At 61.0% G+C, this 22,582-nt stretch overlaps 1 protein-coding gene across 2 annotated transcripts in view; it reads left to right on the top strand.

The window, feature by feature from the left end:
- Cacna1i (calcium voltage-gated channel subunit alpha1 I) overlaps nucleotides 1–22,582 on the top strand; it is a 95,545-nt gene that overhangs the window by 68,949 nt on the left and 4,014 nt on the right. Inside the window, exons 13-36 of one of the 2 annotated variants that reach the window (XM_078052700.1) lie at nucleotides 148–265; nucleotides 407–562; nucleotides 1,036–1,129; nucleotides 1,740–1,942; nucleotides 2,557–3,024; nucleotides 3,301–3,401; nucleotides 4,023–4,146; nucleotides 4,423–4,491; nucleotides 5,021–5,205; nucleotides 5,799–5,925; nucleotides 6,099–6,224; nucleotides 8,396–8,485; nucleotides 10,121–10,313; nucleotides 11,142–11,293; nucleotides 12,410–12,519; nucleotides 13,316–13,449; nucleotides 14,062–14,132; nucleotides 16,561–16,639; nucleotides 17,233–17,354; nucleotides 18,048–18,386; nucleotides 18,654–18,800; nucleotides 19,301–19,423; nucleotides 20,127–20,292; nucleotides 21,882–22,078. In XM_078052700.1, coding sequence (XP_077908826.1) covers nucleotides 148–265; nucleotides 407–562; nucleotides 1,036–1,129; nucleotides 1,740–1,942; nucleotides 2,557–3,024; nucleotides 3,301–3,401; nucleotides 4,023–4,146; nucleotides 4,423–4,491; nucleotides 5,021–5,205; nucleotides 5,799–5,925; nucleotides 6,099–6,224; nucleotides 8,396–8,485; nucleotides 10,121–10,313; nucleotides 11,142–11,293; nucleotides 12,410–12,519; nucleotides 13,316–13,449; nucleotides 14,062–14,132; nucleotides 16,561–16,639; nucleotides 17,233–17,354; nucleotides 18,048–18,386; nucleotides 18,654–18,800; nucleotides 19,301–19,423; nucleotides 20,127–20,292; nucleotides 21,882–22,078 — 3,694 coding nt within the window. The remainder of the gene's footprint in view (nucleotides 1–147; nucleotides 266–406; nucleotides 563–1,035; nucleotides 1,130–1,739; nucleotides 1,943–2,556; nucleotides 3,025–3,300; nucleotides 3,402–4,022; nucleotides 4,147–4,422; nucleotides 4,492–5,020; nucleotides 5,206–5,798; nucleotides 5,926–6,098; nucleotides 6,225–8,395; nucleotides 8,486–10,120; nucleotides 10,314–11,141; nucleotides 11,294–12,409; nucleotides 12,520–13,315; nucleotides 13,450–14,061; nucleotides 14,133–16,560; nucleotides 16,640–17,232; nucleotides 17,355–18,047; nucleotides 18,387–18,653; nucleotides 18,801–19,300; nucleotides 19,424–20,126; nucleotides 20,293–21,881; nucleotides 22,079–22,582) is intronic. The other variant, XM_078052699.1, reaches the window with a different exon arrangement.

Raw genomic sequence — 22,582 nt, 5'->3', positions numbered from 1 at the left:
GTTCTCGGGAAAATGGGACCCACACTGTCGCCCGCCCCCACCTCCCCGCCTTACTGTGTTGCCTGAGACCAAACCAGGTGGGAAGGGAAGGCAGAGCGTGGTGGACGGGAACCCTCGAGCCACCCCCTTCCTCCCTTCCTCCCCCAGCATCCTCGGGATGCACATCTTTGGCTGCAAATTCAGCCTCCGCACGGATACGGGAGACACGGTTCCTGACAGGAAGAACTTTGACTCCCTGCTCTGGGCCATTGTCACAGTGTTCCAGGTGGGTGCACTTCAGGGGAGGGGATCCTGGGCAGCAGACCACCTGGGATGGGGTGGGGCTGAGGTTGACAGTGCCCATCCCTCCTGGTAGACAGAGGCGGCCCTGAGGGACCTCAGGACTGACTGGTCTCTCCCTCAACAGATCCTCACCCAGGAGGACTGGAACGTCGTCCTCTACAATGGCATGGCCTCCACTTCCCCCTGGGCCTCCCTTTACTTTGTTGCTCTCATGACCTTCGGCAACTATGTCCTCTTCAACTTGCTGGTGGCCATCCTGGTGGAGGGTTTCCAGGCCGAGGTGACCACAGCCCTGGGGGAGGAAGCGATCCCAGCAGGGCCCGCGAGACTCTAGGCAGGGGAGAGGGAGCCTGGGTGGTGGGGGGCTGTGTCATATCCTCAGAGGAGGGCTGCCCACGAGGCAGGGAGCCTCCGTCCCGGGAGGGACGCAGCTGGGGCCTGCGTCTGGGATTCCTGTTTCTCCCCCGAGGGTGAAGGACTAGGTCTTCCCATCTCTGAGGTTCTAAAGCCCTGAGACCTGGAATTCTGGATCCCGCTCCCTCCCTTTTCCAAGGCTTTGGAATACGCGCAGTCGGGCAGGCGGGGGACGGTGGCCTAGATCCCCATTAGCTTCCACTTCCCCTTTCTGAGCCTCACTTTTCCCATCTGTAAAAGGAGAGTGGGAACACCCATTGGCAAACCCAAGAGGGAAGGAGGGCTGGGAGGAGGGGAGTTGCCCTGCATGCTGACCGCTGACGGGTGCCTGCCTCCCAGGGGGACGCCAACCGCTCCTACTCAGATGAGGACCAGAGCTCATCCAACATGGAAGAGTATGACAAGTTCCAGGAGGCCCTGGACAGCAGCGGAGGTAAACAGGCCTCCACTCGTCCCCTGGGGGCCAGGAGCCTTCACTGGAGACCCAGGTGGGCCCAGGGCACAGCATCTGCTCCCCTGGACCCCAGGCTCAGAGAGTGCTAATTCTCTGTGTTTGGTTTTTGTGTTACTAACTGAAAGAAAGAGGACATTCGTGGACCTCTGGGGTCCCCCCACAGGGCTAACTGCAGCCCACCCGCTTCCCTTCCCACAGGCTCTTGGGTAGAGCTGTGGGGCCTTCCGATGTGGCCTGTGGTCCTGGCTGGTAACACGAGGCAGCTTGAGCCAAGCCACTCCAACCCAAGCCCTGGCTTCTGGGTAGCCCCGGCAGACTGCCTGCTTCCTGCAGTGGGCCAGGGAGCCAGGCTCCCTTCCCTTCGTACTGGGCGAAGGTCCAGGCTGGTCTGATCCCAGAGCCCTGGAGGCAGGGTGCAGGGGAGGCACACGGGATGAGGTGCAACCTGGAAGGCTTCCTGGTAGAGGAGTCTCCTCATAAAGTACTCCACTTCTGTTATGTCCACACCCTTTCCTTTGTCTTGTTTCCTTTGCTCTTGTTCTGTGGTCTTCCATCTGTCCCTCTCTCTGTCTCCCTCTTGCTTCTCCAGATCCCAAGCTCTGCCCAATCCCCTTGACCCCCAATGGGCACCTGGACCCTAGTCTCCCATTGGGCGGACACCTAGGTCCTACTGGGGCTGTGGGCCCTGCGTCCCGCCTCTCGCTGCAGCCAGACCCCATGCTGGTGGCCCTGGACTCCCGCAAGAGCAGCGTCATGTCCCTGGGGCGGATGAGCTATGATCAGCGCTCCCTGGTGAGTCCTGTGGGTGGGGGCTCCGTCCAGAAGGGCCTCCCCCACTGGGATGTGGGTTGAAGGACCCCAGAGCCAGGTGCCTGCAACCTTAGCCTCACACTGAGGTGCACAGGCTTAGGACAGGGATTGCCCCAAGCCAGGCAGGACCATGTCTGTCACATTCCTGGGTGCCCAGTGCCTGAGCAGGACCTGGCAACAGGAATGACTGGGGTCAGGCACACAGAACTGGGTTTCATCTTGGTAGCAAATGTGTAGGGTCAAGAATTTGGGGTCAGGCAGACTAGAGTTGGAATCTGGCCTCTGTCACCTCTGAGCTGTGTGTCCTTGAGCAAATTACCACTCTTCTCAGCCCTGGTTTCCTTTCCTGTAAAATAGGAAGGTGGCCGTAACTTCTCTAGTTCCTCAAGGGAACAGGTAGCAGGGAGGGATTAGACCTCCAGGGGGACTTGTCCACGTGGGTGGGATGAGAGGCAGAGCAGGCAGAGGAGCCCCTAACCCATTCGGTCGCCTGCTAGCCAGGCCCGGACCCTCTTAGAGCCACAGCGGGGCTTGCAGGAGGCCTGGCATCACGGGTGTGCGCGACCACGCTGACCCAAGCCCTGGCTCCCCCACAGTCCAGCACCCGGAGCTCCTACTACGGACCTTGGGGCCGCAGCGGGGCCTGGGCCAGCCGCCGCTCCAGCTGGAACAGCCTCAAGCACAAGCCGCCCTCGGCTGAGCACGAGTCCCTGCTCTCGGCGGAGCGCAGTGGCGCTCGGGCCTGCGAGGGCGCCCGGGAGGAGGGGCCTCCGCGCGCTGCGCCGCTGCATGCCCCGCACGCCCACCACGTGCACCATGGGCCCCACCTGGCGCACCGTCATCGCCACCACCGCCGGACGCTGTCCCTCGACACTCGGGACTCGGTGGACCTGACCGAGCTCGTGCCCGCCATGGGCCTCCACCCCAGGGCCGCCTGGAGGGCGGCGGGCATGGCCCCCGGGCACGAGGACTGCAACGGCAGGATGCCCAATATCGCCAAGGACGTGTTCACCAAGATGGACGACGGCCGGGATCGCGGGGAGGACGAGGAGGAGATCGACTACGTAAGTGGGGGTCCCTCCGGGAACCAGGAAGAGCGCGGTGCAAGCAGAGGTGGGCTCGAGGGGGCGGGCCAGAGCGGTGGGGCTTAAAACTGTGGCCCGAGGGGCGGGGCCAGAAAATGAGGGGGGGGGGCTCCGGCGGGGAAGCGCTCCCTGCCGCCTGGGGTGGGGCGCGGTTCCGAGATCGCCCAGTGGCCAGTTGGCCCGATGACCGGGTGGGCAGAGAGAGGTCGCTCTGCGCGGTGCTGACCCTCCCGCGCCTGGTCCTCCTCTCTCCAGACTCTGTGTTTCCGCGTCCGCAAGATGATTGATGTCTACAAGCCTGACTGGTGCGAGGTCCGCGAGGACTGGTCGGTCTACCTCTTCTCCCCGGAGAACAGGTGGGAGTTAGAGTAGGGGTAAGGTGTGGAGGGAAAGCTCTCTGCCAAGCTGGGCGAGGCCATACCCCAGAGGCGGGGGCGGCAGGACAGGGGGTTTCGTGGGCATTTCCTGTAGCCCAGGCCAGTTCTGTGCTGGCATCCAGCTGGGCAGATTCTCTAAAGGTCCGGGGTACACACATGAAGGGAGCATCAGCAGGCTTCCTGGAGGAGGAGGCTGGGCTTTGTAGGCAGATAACAGTCCAGTGGGTGCAGGAGGGAGGGGGAGAGGGGAGGAGGATGGCGGAAAGAGGAAGCTGGTCCAGGACGAGGGAGCAGCCTGAGAGACTGCCTGGGTGTTAGGAAATGTGGTGGCCTTGTCTCCGGAGGACTGGAGTCTGGGATTTGGGCTGGTGTTCAGAGACCCTTAAGTGCCAGGCAAGGTGGGTACCCTTTGCGGTGTGGGTTTGTGGTCTGCACCCTGAACAATGCAAAATCAACACCTGTGCTGTGTCCAGAGGAGGAGAGGGATCACTTCCTCTAGGCTATTGTGCCCCTCGTGTGTGTGTCTGTCTGCATCCTCTGCCTCCCCTCTGGTCAGGATGGGAAGCAAACTGACACTCGTGGTGCCCTGCCTCTGCCTAGGTTCCGGGTCCTGTGTCAGACCATCATCGCCCACAAGCTCTTTGACTACGTGGTCCTGGCCTTCATCTTCCTTAACTGCATCACCATCGCCCTGGAGAGGCCCCAGATAGAGGCCGGCAGCACTGTGAGTAGCCACAGCCCTCAGAGAGGCCAGGCAGAGAGATGCAGCACCAGGCCTGCCCTGGGACTGTGAGCCAGACCAAGGGAGAGCTCAGCAGGGCCAGACTCCTGGCACGTGGTGGGAGGGAGATGTGGCAGGGAGCTTGCCTCTGGGAGGGACAGACCACCTTGAACTGAGAAGTGTTGGCCTCTCCTGGCTGTTTCTTGGCTGATCAAGAGCGTGAGCCGGTGGCTGGTAGGTTTGAGCCCCTGGGCCCACCGCATCTCCCGGCTCTTTCAGGAACGCATCTTCCTCACGGTGTCCAACTACATCTTCACGGCCATCTTCGTGGGCGAAATGACACTGAAGGTTGCTCTGGGCTTCACCTTCACTCCCAGCTCGGGGACCCCCGCCCCTCCCGCAGATTGTCACTGGCCTGTCAGTCAGCGCCCGCCCCTGGGTTGGGCTCCTGGGACCCGGAGGGGTCAGCGGCATGCCCCCTCTCCAGGAGTCACAACCTCGCCAGAAAGGCGAATGCAGGGAGAAACATGACCATGTAACGGGGGAGCTGCTGGAGGTGCGGGGAGCAGGGGAAAGGTTCCCTCGGGACGCTTCCCAGCGCGGTGGCTTCGCCTTGGGTTTGCCAGAAGTCCTGGGAGAACCTTAGCGGGAGGCGCCCTGGGTCCTGACTCCGCCCCATCCCCGCCTACTGCCCGCCCATCCCAGGGTCTGCGTGGAGCTGTCCCCTGCCCACTCGTCCTCGCCACCTATCTGGCCCAGCCCATCTGTCCCCGCGCCCCCTTTCCCGAAGCCACCCCCTCCCACCTCGTCCTCCCCCCGCCCTCGCCCTCCCCTCGTGCTGCGCCTTGGGCCTGACCCCGCCCCGCCCCGCCCCCAGGTGGTCTCGCTGGGCCTGTACTTCGGGGAGCAGGCGTATCTGCGCAGCAGCTGGAATGTGCTGGACGGCTTCCTCGTCTTCGTGTCCATCATCGACATCGTGGTGTCCTTAGCCTCGGCTGGGGGAGCCAAGATCTTGGGGGTCCTCCGGGTCCTGCGGCTCCTGCGCACCCTACGCCCTCTGCGGTGAGGACCCTTCCCCGGTGACAGCTCTTCAATGCCTAAGGCCCTTGTGACATGTGACTCATTTTGTCCTCCGATAGCACGCGTCTTTCTTTCGTTTCTTGGTACTAGGGATTGAACCCAGGGGCACTGAAACATCAAGCCACATCCCCAGCCCCCGCTCTACACACACACACATGTATGCATTTATGTGAATATTTAATACACATTTAATATAGACATAAAATGTATATGTATTTATTTAGAGACAGGCCTGGCTTAGTTGATGTGAGGCTGGCTTGGAACTCCTATCATCCTTCCTCAGTACCACCCCCCACCCCCACCGCCTGGTTACCTGTTTCTGTCTCTGGGTGGCTCTCTGCTATCTCTGGGACTAGGCACAGTGACCGGAGGGCAGGTGCCCTTCTCCCTGTGGGTCTGGGCTGTGGCCTGGCTCACCCCCTGGTCTGCTGACATCTGGGCACCTGCTTTCTCTTGGTTCCATGCTGTCTTCCTCATGCCCTAGTGGGCTCAGTCCTGGAACTCACTAGGGGACTCAGCACTGGCTGCCTCCCCACAGCCATGGGCTCACAGTTCCCCGCCCTCCTTGCCTGCAGGGTCATCAGCCGGGCCCCTGGCCTGAAGCTGGTGGTGGAGACGCTCATCTCCTCCCTCAAACCCATTGGGAACATCGTCCTGATCTGCTGTGCCTTCTTCATCATCTTTGGCATCTTGGGGGTGCAGGTGAGGGGGGTGGGAGGGTTCTGAGGCTGTGTAAGGGCACAGCCAGGGCAGAGGCCCCACCTGTGCTGGCTGACCTTGGGGCTCAGGGGATGCAGTCTGAGGCCTGGGTTCTTCTTGTGATTTGCAATGCCCCCTCCTCCTGGGAGCCCTGATCTTGCCCTCCTTATCCCCAGCTCTTCAAGGGCAAGTTCTACCACTGCCTGGGCGTGGACACCCGCAACATCACCAACCGCTCTGACTGCGTGGCTGCCAACTACCGCTGGGTCCATCACAAGTACAACTTCGATAACCTGGGCCAGGTGCGTGCTGGCCACCCCTCCCCTTATCTGTCCTGCCCCCCTGGGGGTGACAGCTCTTCAATGCCTATGGCCCTGAGATGTCAGAGCTGGCTCCAGTCCTGCCCTGCCAGGACTGTGACTTCTCTCCAAGCCCAGGTCTCCTACTCTGCAAAACGGGTAGAGGAACTGGCCCTCACAGGTAGTCTGCGGCTGAGATTCCGAATGCAGGGCCTCGCCCCCCCCCCCCACCCCGTGCCTGGCCCTAATAAGTTCTTCACTGAACTTTGGCCTCTGCCCCCACCCAGGGAGTCCTGACCCGAGTTGTAGAGTCAGCCACACCTGGTTGTGCGTTCCGCTCTGCTGTGGAGTGGGGCGTGACCTCTTTGAAACTTGGTTTCTCATCTGTAGAAAGGGGCAGCAGCTGTGGGAGCCATCAGGGTGGCAGGCTCCTCGATCCAGGGTGGGTGCCCTCGCCAGCACCCACCCTGTCTGTTCCCCATCCAGGCTGGCAGGCCTCACCCGGAGCCCCTGTGCCCCTGGTCTCTTCTCCTGGAGGCCTGCCAGGCCTGACCCAGGGGCAGTGGCCCAGAGGAGAGGCCTCAGCTAGCTGCCTCCAAAGGGCCCCCTCCCCACAACCGGTCCCCTGAGGGTCCTTCAGGAGCTAGGTCCAGGTGGCCCAGGCAGAGAGTGCCTGGCCCTGGGGCTCCCAAGGATGGAGCAAGATCTGGGCCGCCCGCTCCCACGCCCTCTCTGGCAGCCCCTGGCTGGGTCGCCCGAAGCTCGCATTCACAGGACGGGGCACCCCCACACCAGCTATGGGGGGAGCCAGTGGACCTTGAGGGGCTGTGGTGGCCAGGAGACCATGTCGGAAACTGACTGCTGTCAGCTCGCCCCACCCCTTCTCCAGGAGCAGCCATGGAGTGTTTAACAACTCAGTGTTTGGTGAACAGAGAAGGCGCTGAAGGAAGGGGGGCTTTTGTGAGCTTGCTCCTGGTCCCAGGTCCCCACCTTTGGAAGGACCTGGTCTTTCCAATCTGGTTGCACTTGACCCCAGGCTGACTCCCTGGAGCCCCGAGTGGGTGTGCTCAGTGCTGAGTCTTGGTTGACTCCCTGGGGGGCCACTTCCTGTGTGCCCTCAGGAAGTTCCAGATCCTCAACTCTCAGTGGGCACAGCAGTGGGGGCCTTGGCATCTAGGGGCCTCCTGTACTTCCTCGCTGTCCCCTGCCCTGCCTGCCACTGGGCCTGAGCACTTTGGGGGCACCCTCAGCACCATTCCCCCCCTGGCGGGGGAAGAGGATGGGAGCTGTGCCCTAGAGGGTGGGAAGGGTGGGCGGGCAGGGCCTGGCTTCGTAGCCCAGGGTGGCTGGAGCACAAGGGAAGGTGTGACTCTCTGCCCTGGGGAGGGGGGCTTCCTGGGCAGACCGTGACTTCTGGGCAGCCCTGGTTATGTGAGGCCCTTGTGGCCCCAACCCCCCTTGTGCTCTGCTCTCCAAAGACAGCACAGGAGCCCTCACTCAAGTTCAGAAAACCTTGGTGAAGCACCTGCTGTGTGCAAGGTTGTGTGCTGGGTGCTTTGGGACCAGCCTGTGACCCAGTTGAAGGACACGAGGACTCTGGCCTGACATCCATGTAGGAGCCCTGGCTGGCTGTCTCCCGTGGACCATCCCTTTTTCATATTTTACAGACCCAGAGAGCTCAAGGAATTTGCCCCAGGTCTCCCAGCCAGTGAGTGGCAAAGGCTGGGCGGTAAGCCAGGGATCCTGGCTTCTCTCAGGAGATCCTGACTTCAAGCTGCCGAGGGCGGCCTAAGGAGCACCCCGGAGTTGTCAGGAAGCTTCTCATTTAAAATCTCAGTGGCTCCTCCCAGCGGCATTTCCTGGTTCCCATTGGTGGGTGAGGAACAGGAGCACACAAGTTTTCGTGTTTGTGATCACACGACTGGTTAATCTCAGGACTGCAGCTGGAACTCAGACCCTGGGCTCTTCTTCCTGCAACAGTAGCTATAGGGCACATGGCGAGCACACAGTAGGTCCTCAGGAAGGTTTGTGGATTGAGAGCATAGCTCTGCCACACAGGGAAGCCCTCTTTGTCCCTCTGCCTCCCAAAGGCATAACAATGGAGAGCTGGAGATGCAGGTGTGGCCTGAGCCCCCTTGTCCCTCACCTCGTGCCCTCCCTCCCCTGTCTTCCAGGCTCTGATGTCCCTCTTTGTCCTGGCCTCCAAGGACGGCTGGGTGAACATCATGTACAACGGACTAGATGCCGTGGCTGTGGACCAGCAGGTGGGCATCGTCGGGCAGGGTGGGGCTGAACAGCAGGGAGGGGCAGGTCGCTGTTGGGGTCCGGTGGTCTGCAGCCTGTGCCAGTGGCTCTGGTGTCTCCCCGTGGTCAGCCCCAGCACACCCTCAGGTCCTGGCTGATCCTCACCCAGTGTTAGTGTACGCCATGGTTCCCTTCCCTTCTAGAACCCCCTGCTCTGCACAGAGGAATCCCAGCTGGCTCCTGCCCAGAGGGGCACAGACTCTGGGGGAGGAGGCCAAGTGTAGAAGGGAGGGCTGACCAGCCGGCCAAGGGAGAGCAGGTCCCAGGCAAGGGTCACGGGAGGCAGGAGGCCAGGAGAGCCGAGTGTCCATGAGACCCCCTGGCCATGGCAAGGGGCAGGAGTTCGTTCTGAGGGCACAGGGAGCCATGGAGAGTGGCGTGTCCTGCTGCTCAGGATGCCGGGGGCCCCTCCTGGGCTGTGGGGTGAGGGTGGGCCTGGGGATAGGGACAGGGTGGAAAGGGTTGGGGACAAGTCTGGGCCTGAGAGAAAGCCTGGGCCTTGGCTCCAGAGGTCCCCTCTGCATCTAGGCAGTGACTTCAGGCAAGACACACGCTGACCAGGGTTGGCTGTGTCCAGACCTAGGGAGCTTGAGGGGCTGGCTGGAAGGAGCAGGGCCAGCGTCCAGGTCAGGAAGGCCCGCTCTGGAGGAGTCGGGCTGCAGGGATTCCAGGCCTGTGAGTGGTCTCTGGCTCTTGTTCTTATGGTCCTACCTGGTTAGACTCCGGAGCTAGAGGTGGTTGGGGGCAGGACATTTGGAGGCACCTTCCTGCACCTGCTGTGTGCTCTGTCCCCCACCCCAGCAGTACATGGGCACGTGCAGCCTGCCAGGCAGTGCCCGCCCCTCTGCTGGCTGCCTTGTTTCTGGTTGGATGGATAAGTGTGTGTATAGGTGTGTTTATATGTGTACGTGTGAGTGGAGTGGGGGTGGGGAGGGGTGGATAACTGGATAGTTGGATAAGTGGGTGGATGGACAAGTGCATGGATGGACGTACAGATAAGTGGATGGACAGATGGGTGAGTGGATGGATGGATGGGTGGATGGATAAGTGGATGAATGGATAGTTGGATAGTTGGATAATTGAAGGGTGGGTGGATGGATGATGGATCAGTTGATGGGTATGTGGATGGATAAGTGGGTGGGTGTATGGACAGATGGATAGATGGACGGACAGATAAGTGGATGGACAGGTGGATGGACAGATGGATGGACAGATGGATGGGTGGATGGATGGATGGATAAGTGAAGGGGTGGGTGATAAATAAGTGGATGAATGAAGGGGTGAATGGATAGATGGATAAGTGGGTGGGTGGAGGCTGGATGCTTGCCGAGGTGAGAGGATGGCTAGGTGAGTGAGAGGGCAGGTGGATGTGCCCAGGAGCCAGCATTTAGATTCGGGAAGGAGAAGGGTTCTCTGTGCTGAGTCCCTTCCTGGGCCAGGGGTGCGCACGCTCTGCCCACGGCCTCGCTCAAACCTCACAGCTGCCCTGGAGGCCGCTGCTTCAGTCCGCCTTTACGCCCAGGCCGGGCGAGTCGGGTGCCCTCGTGGCCCCGCGGTGCGCGTCCAGCTCTCAGCCCTGGCTCTGCTCCCCGCAGCCTGTGACCAACCACAACCCCTGGATGCTGCTGTACTTCATCTCCTTCCTGCTCATCGTCAGCTTCTTCGTGCTCAACATGTTCGTGGGCGTGGTGGTGGAGAACTTCCACAAGTGCCGGCAGCACCAGGAGGCGGAGGAGGCGCGGCGGCGCGAGGAGAAGCGGCTGCGGCGCCTGGAGAAGAAGCGGCGCAGTGAGTGGGCAGCGCGGGGGCCGGGGTGTGTGCTGTCGCCCAGCCAGGCCCCCGTGACCCCAGCTGATGCTCCTCTGGAACCGAGGCTTGGGCCTGACTCCAGCCTCCAGGGAGCTGGAAGGAACAAAGAATGTGATCCCGGTGGTGGGCTGCGGCCCTTTGTCCCTGCTTCCGCCTGACCAGGTGGCACGAGTCCACTAGGGTTGGATGGGTGATCCCACCAGCAACAAGGACAGGGTTGGAGGTGGTTCGGTCCAGGCAGGGGGCAAAACCAAAAAAATCTGGCCAGCCCTGGTGGTGCACGCCTGTAATCCCAGTGGCTCCGGAGGCTGAGGCAGGAGGATCGAGAGTTCAAAGCCAGCCTCAGCAAAATCGAGGAGCTAAGCAACTCAGGAGACCCTGTCTCTAAATAAAATACAAACTAGGGCTGGGGATGTGGCTCAGTGGTCCAGTACCCCTGAGTTCAATCCCCAGTGACAAAAACAACAACAACAACAACAACAACAAAAACTAAAACAAAAACAAAAATCCCAACACCTGGATGCCTGGCCCTGAGCCATGGGCTCCCGGTCCACCCCCATCTGGCAGCAGAGCCAGAGTCCCTGCTGAGGCCATGTTTGGGGTGTTTGGTGAGAATCTGTGTCCTGCCCCCTTGGCCTCCCTCCACCACCTCTCACTCTTCCCCTCCTGGCACCCTGGCTGGGGGGCCTCACTCTGCTCCAGGGCCTGGGTGACCAGGGGGTTTCCCACCCCCAACACCAGCCCCTCTGTGCTCTGTCCCCTTCCCCTTGGTTCCAACTGTGGTCTGGGCCACTCTCCCTACTGCAGAGGCCCAGAGGTTGCCCTACTACGCCACCTACTGTCACACACGTCTGCTCATCCATTCCATGTGCACCAGCCACTACCTGGACATCTTCATCACCTTCATCATCTGCCTCAATGTGGTCACCATGTCCCTGGAACACTACAACCAGCCCACGGTGAGCCCAGGGTTGCTCCCAGCTCACGGTCACAGGGTGAGAATGGGGCCTTAGCAGGACTCCACCACATGGACAGCATGGGCAGAGGGTCAGCTGACAGCAGGATCTGAGTCACCCCTCCATGTGGGGCCCTGTGCTGGGCACTGCAGGGGGAGGAGGCTCCAGACAGCCTCGTCCCAGGGAGCCCACAGCTTGGTAGGGCAGATGCCCGCAATGGAATGGTCAGAGGGAAAGGCCACTCGTGCCTGGTGGGTGGGGGAGGTGACATTTGGGACAGCATGACCAGTTCCTAGAATTGCAGACAGGGTGCATGAGGAGAATGTGAGGAGCAAGTGCATTCTAAAAACCTCAACTTAATGAGTTGGGAGGAAAAGGGGGAAGAGGCTCCAGGGGAGGAATTCCGAGTGGTAGCACTGTTATGGATGAAGGGAAAGGAAGGAGACCCTGGTAGACAACAGACACGGAGAACTTCCAAACTGACATGAAGAAAAGGAATAACCACAGCTCACATTCACCAGGGATTCATGCTGGGCCCAGCACTGAACATTAGCTCATTTAATTTTCACAGTAATTTCCCAAGACAGGTGCTGTTATTTTCCACAATCAGGTTAAGAAATTGTCATAGGGACCAAGAACTTACCTAAGGTCACACAGTGAATAAGGAGTAAATGTTAAGCCAGGTTTCATATCTATGCAGTCCAGTTAGGAAGATCTTAACTGCTAACCCAGACTGCCTCCAAAGAGGACCAGCTGCACCAAGCCAACACAGTAGGGAATAGGGAACAACAATGAAAAAAATGAATAATCTACATTAAAGAAGATGGAAGGAATAAAGCAAATATATGTATTCATACATATAAACATATATATATATATATATATATATATATATATATATACACACACACACACACACACACACACATACACACACACACATATAGATAGTGTGTGTGTGTGTGCCTATTGGGAAGGTGCCCATGTATATATGCATATATTTGTACTAAACATGAATGGACTAAATTCTCTCCTAAAAGGCAGAGATTTTCTGACTGGCAGAAGGTTGTTGGGGCAAGGTATGGGCTCTGGATCATGCTTCTCTTTGTCCCCTGGTAGTCCCTGGAGACAGCCCTCAAGTACTGCAACTACATGTTTACCACGGTCTTTGTACTGGAGGCTGTGCTGAAGCTGGTGGCATTTGGCCTGAGACGTTTCTTTAAGGACCGGTGAGTGACTGGGCTGGGTGGGTGCAGCAGGGTGGGGAAGCAGTCCTGGCCTCTTGAGAGACCTGGAGAAGCCAGAGGGGAACCAATAAGCACCTAGTCATTGATGGCCAGGGCCTCCCAGCGGCTGCCTATATCCCTGAGTAGGAAGTGCTTAGGTCTCACCTTAGGGTGCAGGGCGTTCCACCAGGCTCCCCTCAGCCTCCAAGCCTGCATGCTAATCTTCCTTTCCAGAGGAAACAAGTGAGGCTCAGAGAGATGATCAGTGGGTCCAAGGGAAAAGGTGGGCTCAAGATTGAGATTTAGGCTGGGCGCAGTGACACACACCTGTAAACCCAGCGGCTCGGAAGGCAGACACAGGGGAATCCCGAGTTCAAAGCCAGCATCAGCAATGGTGAGGCACTAAGCAGCTCAGTGAGGCTTCTGTCTCTAAATAAAACACAAAGTAGGCCTGGGGATGGGGCTCAGTGGTCGAGTGCCCCTGAGTTCAATCCCCAGGACCAGAAAAATAAAATAAAATAAGATTGAGATTTAGAAGTTGGAGCTCTATGCCTCTTACCCTGAAGGAGGCCAGAGATGTTTATTTAGCTTGGCTGACCCCTTGATGGGGGAGCAGAGATCATGGGGGCATAGAGAGGGGACTGGACTCAGTGCATTTGGAGGCTGTTTGGGAAGGTGGCCACAGATCCCAGAGGGCCACAATAGGAGGGTGCAACCCTGAAGGCTCCCCAGCTACGGTGTGCCTGGACCAGAACGCTCCTCCCCTGACCCCCACTCCTGCCCCCTGCCTGTCGAGCAGGTGGAACCAGCTGGACCTGGCCATCGTGCTGCTGTCCGTCATGGGCATCACGCTGGAGGAGATTGAGATCAACGCCGCCCTGCCCATCAACCCCACCATCATCCGCATCATGCGGGTTCTGCGCATTGCCCGGGGTGAGGGGCAGCGGCTGCCAGGGCAGGGAACGGGGGGCAAGTCGGGGCAGGATGAGATGCCTCATTCCCAGGGGGAGTCTACAGCGGCCGGGTGACGTGAGGGATCCCTTTCAAGCAGAGCAGGAGTCGGGAAGCGCCCACCCCCTCGCACCTCTGTGCCCACCTCAGCCACCTCGTCACACCATGATCCCTGTGTCTGGTCTCAGACTGACAGAGCTCTCATGGCTGCCTGGCATTTCTGCCAAGCTGGGCTGGGGACACTCAGTCCTCAGCATTCCTCTGATCCCCTTGCCTCTCCCCAGAGGTGGGGAAGGCGTGCAGAGACTCAGGAGGGACTCGAGTCCTCCTTCGCCCGAGGGGATGAGGGGACCAGGGTGCTCACGTTGGCTGCCTTTGCCTCCTCGGGGTTAATGACACGCTCCTTCCCACCTGCTCGGACCCTCGGGCTGTGCACACCCCAGACATGGCATCCAGGGGCAGCCACCGGCAGGGCAGGCTCAGCTTGCACACTCCCCCACGTCCCACCCATCCCCGTTGCACACACCTGCACGTGCTGTGCACACTCGGGTCCCTTGGGGCTGGGCTGAGCCGCGGGCTGCGTGTCACCCACAGTGCTGAAGCTACTGAAGATGGCCACGGGGATGCGGGCCCTGCTGGACACCGTGGTGCAGGCTCTGCCCCAGGTGAGAGTCGCTCCAGGAGGAACCTGTGGGAGGCCACGCAGGGGAGGGGACTCTGAGGCTCACCTGGAAGGCATGGCCCGTGGTGTGGAGGGAGGGGTCAGAATGAGACCCTGGCCTGGGAGGGGGACCTTGAGCAGTCAGAAAAGTCCCTTGATCTGTGCCAGGCCCCACTGCCACCCCCTCCCCAGTGCCTGGGGCTCTGCTCAGGAGGCCTGGTCGCTGAGCCCCCGGGGCATTCACTGATTCATTAGGACTTACCCAGTCTCAAGGGCCTTTGGGGTCTTAAGACCAGCGGTGTAGACACAGCACACTCAAAATAAGAATGAAGACGGCCCAGGGAAGGTGGGGGCCTTGCTGGGGACGCCAGTGGGTTCTCTTCTCAAGTTTAGTGTGAGCTTCCTGGCGGCCTGGTTACAGAGGGAGGGTGACAGGCTCTCCTCCTGTCTGGTGGGAGAGGAAGGCATTCGCTCAGAGACGGGCTTCCCCCTCACACATGGGAGATGGCAGGGGTGGGGTGCAGAGCTTGGGGGTGTGCAGCAGGAAGTGAGCTGGAGCCACCAGGCCTGGGATCAAAGTGTGGGCGCCAGGCATGCGTCTGACCTTCTCCTGCCTCGGTCTCCTTGCCCGTGGAGTGGGGTGCTGGCAGTGCTGAGGCTGGGGGCCCGGGGCAGGTTTGCACACGGTGGCAGCTCGCCGAGCCCGAGCAGAGCCTGCTCCACGCGGTGCGGGCTGAGCAGCCGGAGGTGGGAGCGGGTGTGGTGGTGGTGGGTGCCCAGCCTCCTGGCTCCCTGCTGCGCCCCTCTCCTGAGCTCTGACCCTGAGCACCGTGTCCTGGCCCCCAGTGCTGCGCTGGCGCGGGGCACGTGGAGGTCCGGAAGGGTCCAGCTTTCCGTAGGAGGCAGACGGTGGTCATTACAGCACTTTAGGAGAGCACATGACGAGTATAGTGTGTCCATGGGTCGGGGGGAGAGCTTGCCCACGACATCTGCTGTGTGGACAGTGGACATTTCCTCAGTGGTACGTGAAGCCTGGCGGAAAGGGGACCTTGACCCTTTCCGTGCAGAGGGAGGAGGCCTCAGGGAGGCTCCTCAGAGGAGGTGACCCAGGAGTTGGGCTTTGAGGCGTGAGGACGAGTCATTGAGCAAAGACAGAGGGAACAGGGTGTGCAAAGGTACCACGGGGTCCTTTCCCACAGGACTGAAGTCCCAGGTTCAAGATCGGCTGGGAGGGGAACCCCAGGCCAGGACAGCAGACCTTGGTTCTGAGGCAGTAAACTTGGACGTTATCCTGCAGGGACGGGGTGCCACAGGAGGGTCTGGGCATGGGAGGCCTTTTAGAAAGTTGCCCTGATGACTATGAGGAGATTGGAGGGGAGCTTGGAGGCAGGGAGGCTAGGGAGGAGGCTGCCCGGGCCATCCAGGCTTGGGGTGCTGGGGTGGAGGGAGAAGACTGATGGGAAGGTGAAGGGATCCTGGTTAAGGAGCCCCCAACCCTGGGCCTGAGCAGGGCGACAAGCTGAGCTCCGAGGGCCTCTGCCACGCCGGATCCTTCTCAGCTGCCAGGGCCTCCAGCTTGGCCTCGGAGGTGCACACTAAGTGCTTGTTTCATTAGTGAACGGAACGTGATTTAATGAGCCAGACGCCGGCTCGGAGAGCGGCTGGGAAGGAAACTGCTCTGGAGCCTTCGTGATCTGGGGCTCGCTTTCAGCAATTAGCAGGAACGCGTCTGATCCCACTCACCGGGCCTTCGGAGGGCCCGGGAGGGATGGCATTTCCAGGGCAGGGACAGATGGGCCTTACCTTATCTGTGGCTCCAGTGAAGGAGGGATGGAACTGGGTTTGGAATCTGGGGCGTGTCCTCCTGCGAGAGCCGTGGGACGCCACGCTGGCTGCGTCTCTAGTGTTCTGTGCCCACGGGCTGCGGGCCGTGAGGGTTGTCTGTTCCTCTCCGAGGCCCCGCGCTGGCCTGAGGAGCCACAGCGGACTTCACCCAGTCCTTAGGAGCAGGGTCTTCCCAGACCTGCAGAGGACAGTGCCAGGGCTCCCAGACCTGCAGAGGACAGTGCCAGGGCACACCTGTTACAGTAGGGCTGTCAGGATGTGTTCATTCCACCAGGGGGATCCGGGTGGGCTTCGCAAAAAGGTGGCCGAGGGGCGTGGCTGGGCGTGGCCTGCGGGTGGGCGTGGCTTGGGAGGACGGTTCAGGGATGCGAATGAGCCAGCCGGGTGTGGAAACAGGTGAAGACTTGGCTAGGTTTCATTATTCTGTGCCCTTGCTGTCCCACCCTTCCTCCAGGAGGTCGCGGGGGCAGCCATGGGCACACAGCTGGGCCTTTGCTGCACCCTCCCTGGCCGGGGCCGCCGCCCCTGCCCCTGCCCTCCCCTGCCCTCTGCCGCTGACCACTGGCCCCACCTGCCTCTCCCTGCAGGTGGGCAACCTGGGCCTCCTCTTTATGCTGCTCTTCTTCATCTACGCTGCCCTGGGGGTGGAGCTCTTTGGGAAGCTGGGTGAGTGACCCCTGAGGCCGGCCGGGGTGGGGCTGGAGGAGGCCCTGGCAGCCTGGGGGAGCCTGAGCCACCCCTCCACTCTGTCACTGTACTGGGAGATGCCCCGGTGGGCGGAGCCTGAGCTTCTATGGGTGGCCCCTGGCCCACCTGTGCTCCTGGCCTGTGGTGGTCCCCTAGGCCCCAGCTGTCTGGTCCCCAGGGAACATGTCATCCCCTGCCCCTGGGCCAATGTCCATCTTCAGCCAGGACCTCCCCAGCAAACAGAGGGGCCCAGGCAGGGCAGAGGGCAGCGTGGCACTGAGCTCAGCCCTTGGATCAGCCCGAGGTTAGCTCCAGAAAGTGGGTTCCCTGAGGGGCTGGCCCCTACCCCACTCATCCTCTTTCAGCCCCTGGGTTGGAGGAGAAGCCGGATGCTCCTGAACCTGAGCCCCAGTCTGCGTAGCACCTCCCTAGCCCGGTGTCTCTAGCTGTAGACAGTCTGCACGCACCGGGGGTCACGGTGGGGAATCTGGGAGGAAGCTGGGGGCCCCCTCAGGTTGGGCCGTGCAGGGGGCTCTGCCTGCGGGACAGGCTGAGCCCCTCTCTGCTTTCAGTCTGCAATGAGGAGAACCCTTGCGAGGGCATGAGCCGGCACGCCACCTTTGAGAACTTCGGCATGGCCTTCCTCACGCTCTTCCAGGTCTCCACGGGCGACAACTGGAACGGGATCATGAAGGTGCTTGTGGGCGGGCTGGGGAAGGAGGCTGGGGGGGCGTTCTGAACTGAGTGCAGGTGCCACTCCTGCTGGTCACTGCGCCCTCTTGCACACCCGGCGTCCTCTTGCACACAGAAGAGAAGCAGAGGGACCTGCCTAGGGCCCTGCGGCCCAGCAAGGTGGCTGAGGCCAGGATAGGTAGTGCCGTCCTCTAGGGGACGGGCCTCTGCAAGAGCCGGGCAGGAGGGTGGAACATGGGGAGGCACCATTTGTCACCCGATGACAGAGGTGAGGCCTTGGCCTCTTTGGGTGGAGACTGGCAGCTGAGTGTCCCTTTCTGCATCCCACATGGGTCTCTCTAGAATGACCCCAGCAAGTCAAAAGGACATCAAGGCGGCTGGGAGGAGGAGCAGCCCCCTCACAGGGGCCCCGGCAGGTGGCGAGACCTCCCCTGCTTTGTTGGTTGGGGGTTGAGGTGACCTAAGAGCCAGACGGCAGGGACAGACCCCCTAGAAGACCCCTGGATATCCTGGTTGGGCCTGATGGTGGCCCTGGGAAGCAGGGGGTGGAGTGAGCAGGGAGGTGGCAGGGCCACTAGGGACCCAGCTGAAGCCGAGGCAGGCAGATGCCACCACAAGCCAGGTGGGGTGGGGGCCGTGAGGACCTGGGGGGGGTGTCGGACTCCTGGCTGTCACCTCACGGCTCCGCCCGCAGGACACGCTGCGGGACTGCACGCAGGAGGAGCACAGCTGCCTGAGCAGCCTGCAGTTCGTGTCGCCACTGTACTTCGTCAGCTTCGTGCTCACCGCGCAGTTCGTGCTCATCAACGTGGTGGTGGCCGTGCTCATGAAACACCTGGACGACAGCAACAAGGAGGCGCAGGAGGACGCCGAGATGGACGCTGAGATCGAGCTGGAGATGGCACATGGCCTGGGCCCCAGCCCGCGGCCGCCCCCCAGCTCCCCAGGGGCCCTGGGCCGAGGGCCAGGGGGGGCGGGCGGCGGGGGTGACGCCGAGGGCCGCCTGTGCCGGCGCTGCTACTCCCCAGCCCAGGTGGGTGGCCGCCTCCGAGGGCGCCAGGGTCCCCAGGAGGCGGGCACTGTGGGCTGGGGGACAGTGGGGCTGAGGAGGCCTCCTACAGAGACCTCTGTCTTTTGGGGCCCCACCATGCTCAGATCCAAAAGGGGTGACCCTGTGACGAGGGGACAGGGTCCAGGCCACGGGCGCAGAGACCGGGAGGGCAGCTCTGCCCCACCCACCCGCAGTCCCGGGACCCGGTCGATAATCCCACCTGTCCCTACCCCGTCCCCGTCCGCCTAGGAGAACCTGTGGCTGGACAGCGTCTCTTTAATCATCAAGGACTCCTTGGAGGGGGAGCTGACCATCATCGACAACCTGTCCGGCTCCATCTTCCACCACTACGCCTCACCTGCCGGCTGCGAGAAGTGTCACCATGACCAACAGGAGGTAGCAGCAGCCAGGGAGGAGGCTGGTCCTCGTGTGGGTGCCTCGAGGCCTGTGGGGGTCCTGCTCTGGGCCCCAGAGCCACGTGGTCCTGGAGGCTGGGCAGGTAGCCTCTGCCCCCGTCCCCGAAGCTCCCTGTCTCTCTGGGGCGGGGGACACAGGGCTCTCGCTGGGGAGCCCCAGCCTCAGAGATCAGATCAGGTGAGATCAGTGGCCCCACGTTCCCAGGGTCTCTGGGCCCTGCCTGGGACACACTGAGCAGGAAGTCCATCCAGGCGACAGGAGCCGACCTGGCCCAGCCTCCACGGGCACTTGGAGGTGGGCTGCCAGGCCTGGCTCCCTTCAGAGGTGACCCCGTGTCACATCGTGCGTCACTGTGCCCAACAGGCCCCTAGACCTCTCTGAACACTGCCCTCCGTCCTCCCTGAGGCCCGTCACCGGGTGCTCTGCTTCCCAGGCCTGCTGCCCCCGCCACAGGTGACCAGGCGCCGTCTCTCCCGCAGGTGCAGCTGGCCGAGACGGAGGCCTTCTCCCTGAACTCGGACAAGTCCTCGTCCATCCTGCTGGGGGACGACCTGAGCCTCGAGGACCCCGCGGCCTGCCCGCCTGGCCCCAAAGACAGCAAGGTGAGCAGCCCCCAGGGCCCCCTGCACCCTGTGCTGCCCTCCGGCAGGATTTGGGTGCGCAGTGGCTGGGCTCAGGCAGGGTGCAGCCCAGTTAGTCGCCCTTGACTCCGAGAACAAGTCGTGGAACCTGGGGGTCCGAGTCCACCTGTCTTGAGGGGCACCCAGGTAGCTCTGGAGGAACTTCTAGGCAGGGCCACCCTGGGCTGCGGGGCTGAGGAGTGCCGGAGCTCAGTGCTGTGGCCAGAAAGGAGGGTCATGCCCCCAATTCCAGATGTACAGACCGAGGCTCAGCAGAGGGAAGGGCCATCCACGGCCATGCGACAGGGAGGCTGCTGTGGCCTCTCCTGTGCCCTTGCCTCCACTGCCCTTGGCTTGGCTTCTGCCCTGGGCCAGGGTCTGCACAGGCTCTTGGTTCCAGAGGATGAGGGGGACTCTGCTGCCCTCAAGGATCTAAGAGTCAAGAGGAGAGAAAACGGGGAACCACTGGTTGGGGTGTTGGAGGGGGCTGCCTGGAGGAGGGGCCCTTCCGCTGAGAGATGGGAAGGTGGCGCGGATTGCGGGTGGGGGAGGAGCGGTGGGGCCTTCCGGGCATCGAGGACAGATGGAACCAGGGACAGAGCAGCAGGGCCATGAGGTGGCTGTGGCAGGCCCAGCCTCTGTCCCCCCTCCACTTTCCTGACCTGTCCACCTCCCTTTCCTGCAGGGTGAGCTGGACCCACTTGAGCCCACACGGGTCGGGGACCTGGGCGAGTGCTTCTTCCCCTTGTCCAACATGGCCATGTCCACGGGTGCAGAGAACTTCCTGTGTGAGATGGAGGCAATCCCCTTCAACCCCGTCCGGTCCTGGCTGAAACATGAGAGCAGCCAAGGTGAGGGATGGGGCCCCCAGCCCCCCCCCCCCCCCCAGCCTGATCTTGGGCATCTGCTTCAGACCGAGGTGGTTGAGTTTTTCCTTGGTGTTTTTGCCCAGACTGTTATATTTATTCCAGAAAGAACCAGATGGATATCTGACAATGAGATAGACTCTGAGGTTTGATATAATTATGATAAAACATCAAGAGCCAAATGCTCCAGAGATGAGATGATAATTATAATAGGAGCTGGGCTAAGCTAATGCTGAGGTTCCTAGGAGCTGTGGTGAAAAGGGAAGCAGGTTGAGCACACAGCTCTCTTTGTTAAGCAGAAGGAAAGTCGCCTGATTATTGAGTTGTTTTGTAGAGGTAGGGGACTGAGCTTGCCTGTCCCTTGGGCTCACCTTTGCCTGTAGTCGTCTTGGAGGGTGACAGGTTCACAACACTTTCTGGGGAAGAGGGCAAAGAAAAGAAATCCAGCAGAAGAGAGACCCCCGACTCTGAGCCCACCCCCAAGGCCTCTTTTGAAATGTCTGCCCTGGGTGCCTCTGAGGTACTGGGGTAGGTGCTTCTCCAAGGACCCTCACTAAAGATAATAGCTTCTCTGCTGGACATGGTGGCTGAGGTGCCGAGACCACCAGACTTCTTTTTTTTAATACTTACTTTTTAGTTGTAGGTGGACACCATATCTTTATTTTATTTTTGCGTGGTGCTGAGGATTGAACCCATGCCTTGTGCTTGCTGGGCAAGCGCTCTACCCCTGAGCCCCAGCCCCCACCAGACTTCTTGAAGTAAAAATCTGGGCATAGGGTCGGACCCAAGAGCCTTTTTGATTGAATGGAATCTCATCTCTTAGTGAACCATTTCTGTTGCCTTTTTCCTTAAACAATAAAGCCGTGTAGACTAGGAATCCCACCTGGGGACATTCAGGCTGTATGGCCATCTGGGTTGCCTACTTATATATTTCCAAATCCTGTGCCCACCCCATCCTGAAAGGTGTGGAGGGGACTGTGGGGAGGCTGCTGCTGCTCGTCCTCCCCAGCACACCTAAGCCCTGCCCTGGCCTCGGGCTCCCCAACCTGTGCCTCTCTGTCCATCCCCAGCACAGCTGACTGCCGGACCCTGCAGCTTCTGTCTGCTGGGCTCAGCCAGTGCAGGCCCCTGCCCAGAGCTGGCAAGGTCAGCCCTGACTGTTGTCCTAGAGGGCCAGGCCCCTGGGGTGTCAGGCCTGAGGGTAGCTACTGCTAGGGAGTCAGCACTTATGAATACTTGGTTCTGGGTGGAGACTCTGCCGCTGCTGCTTATTCAGGGCCTGCTGGATGCCTGCAGGTAGCACCTGGTGTGGTTTTCACAGGAAGAGACATGGTCAGGCCTTGAGCCTGGTCTGCTTGGCTCCTAAAGCTGTGGCTCTCTCAGTACCTGTCCTCCAGGAGTCACTCTGGCTGGCTCAGTGCTTCCTGCCGTCACAGTTGGCTGACTGAGGCTCAGAGAGCAGGACTCGCTGTGGCCCTTCCCTGGCAACCCCGTCAGAGCCTGCTCAGCGCCCAGCCTTCAGGGCCACCTGCAGCCTGAGCCTGCCCCAGCTCTGTCTCTTTTCTCCTCGGCAGCGCCCCCCACCCCCTATTCCCCAGATGCCTCCAGCCCACTGCTGACCATGCCTGCCGAGTTCTTCCACCCGGCTGTGTCTGCCAGCCAGAAAGCGCAGGATAAGGGCGCTGGCACTGGGACCCTCCCCAAGATCGCTCTGCAGGGCTCCTGGGCATCCCTGCGGTCACCGAGTGTCAACTGCACGCTCCTCCGGCAGGTATGGGCACCCCCTGAGTTCATCAGAAGGGGATTTTGTGGGGGGTAGGGCTCTGGGTGGGTGTGGCAGGGGCTTGATGGGAGCAGAGGTGGAAGGTGGGGCTGCTGGGTATTGGACTGCCTGGAGCTAGAGCCCCCATGTCACCATGCACACAGAAGGACCACAGCACATAGTGCAGAGGCCAGCAGACCATTTGTGGTGGTGGAGGCGGGGCTGGCAGGCACTCCTGCCTCATTTATCCATTCAGGGATGGCTGACCCTGGCTGTGTCCTGGGGTGCCTGGGGTGCCAGGCGGTGTGCCCCAGCAGGCAGCAGGCACAGTTTCCCTGCCCCAGGACTGATAGCTCCTGTTTGGAGTGTGTGCAGCCTGGTGGGCGCAGAGAAGATAACTGTCTACATAGTGCAGTGTATTGGGAAGTGATGCATGCTGGGAGAGTGGGCACCTGGAGGGGCTGGGCGTGGGGGGCTGGAGGCCTTCCTGGGGAGGTGCTGGTGGAAGGGTGG

The sequence above is a fragment of the Ictidomys tridecemlineatus genome, chromosome 6 (assembly GCF_052094955.1).
Source record: "Ictidomys tridecemlineatus isolate mIctTri1 chromosome 6, mIctTri1.hap1, whole genome shotgun sequence".
Classification (NCBI taxonomy): domain Eukaryota; kingdom Metazoa; phylum Chordata; class Mammalia; order Rodentia; family Sciuridae; genus Ictidomys; species Ictidomys tridecemlineatus.
Note: the sequence above shows the minus strand (reverse complement) of the source record. Positions and strands in the feature narration are given on the sequence as shown.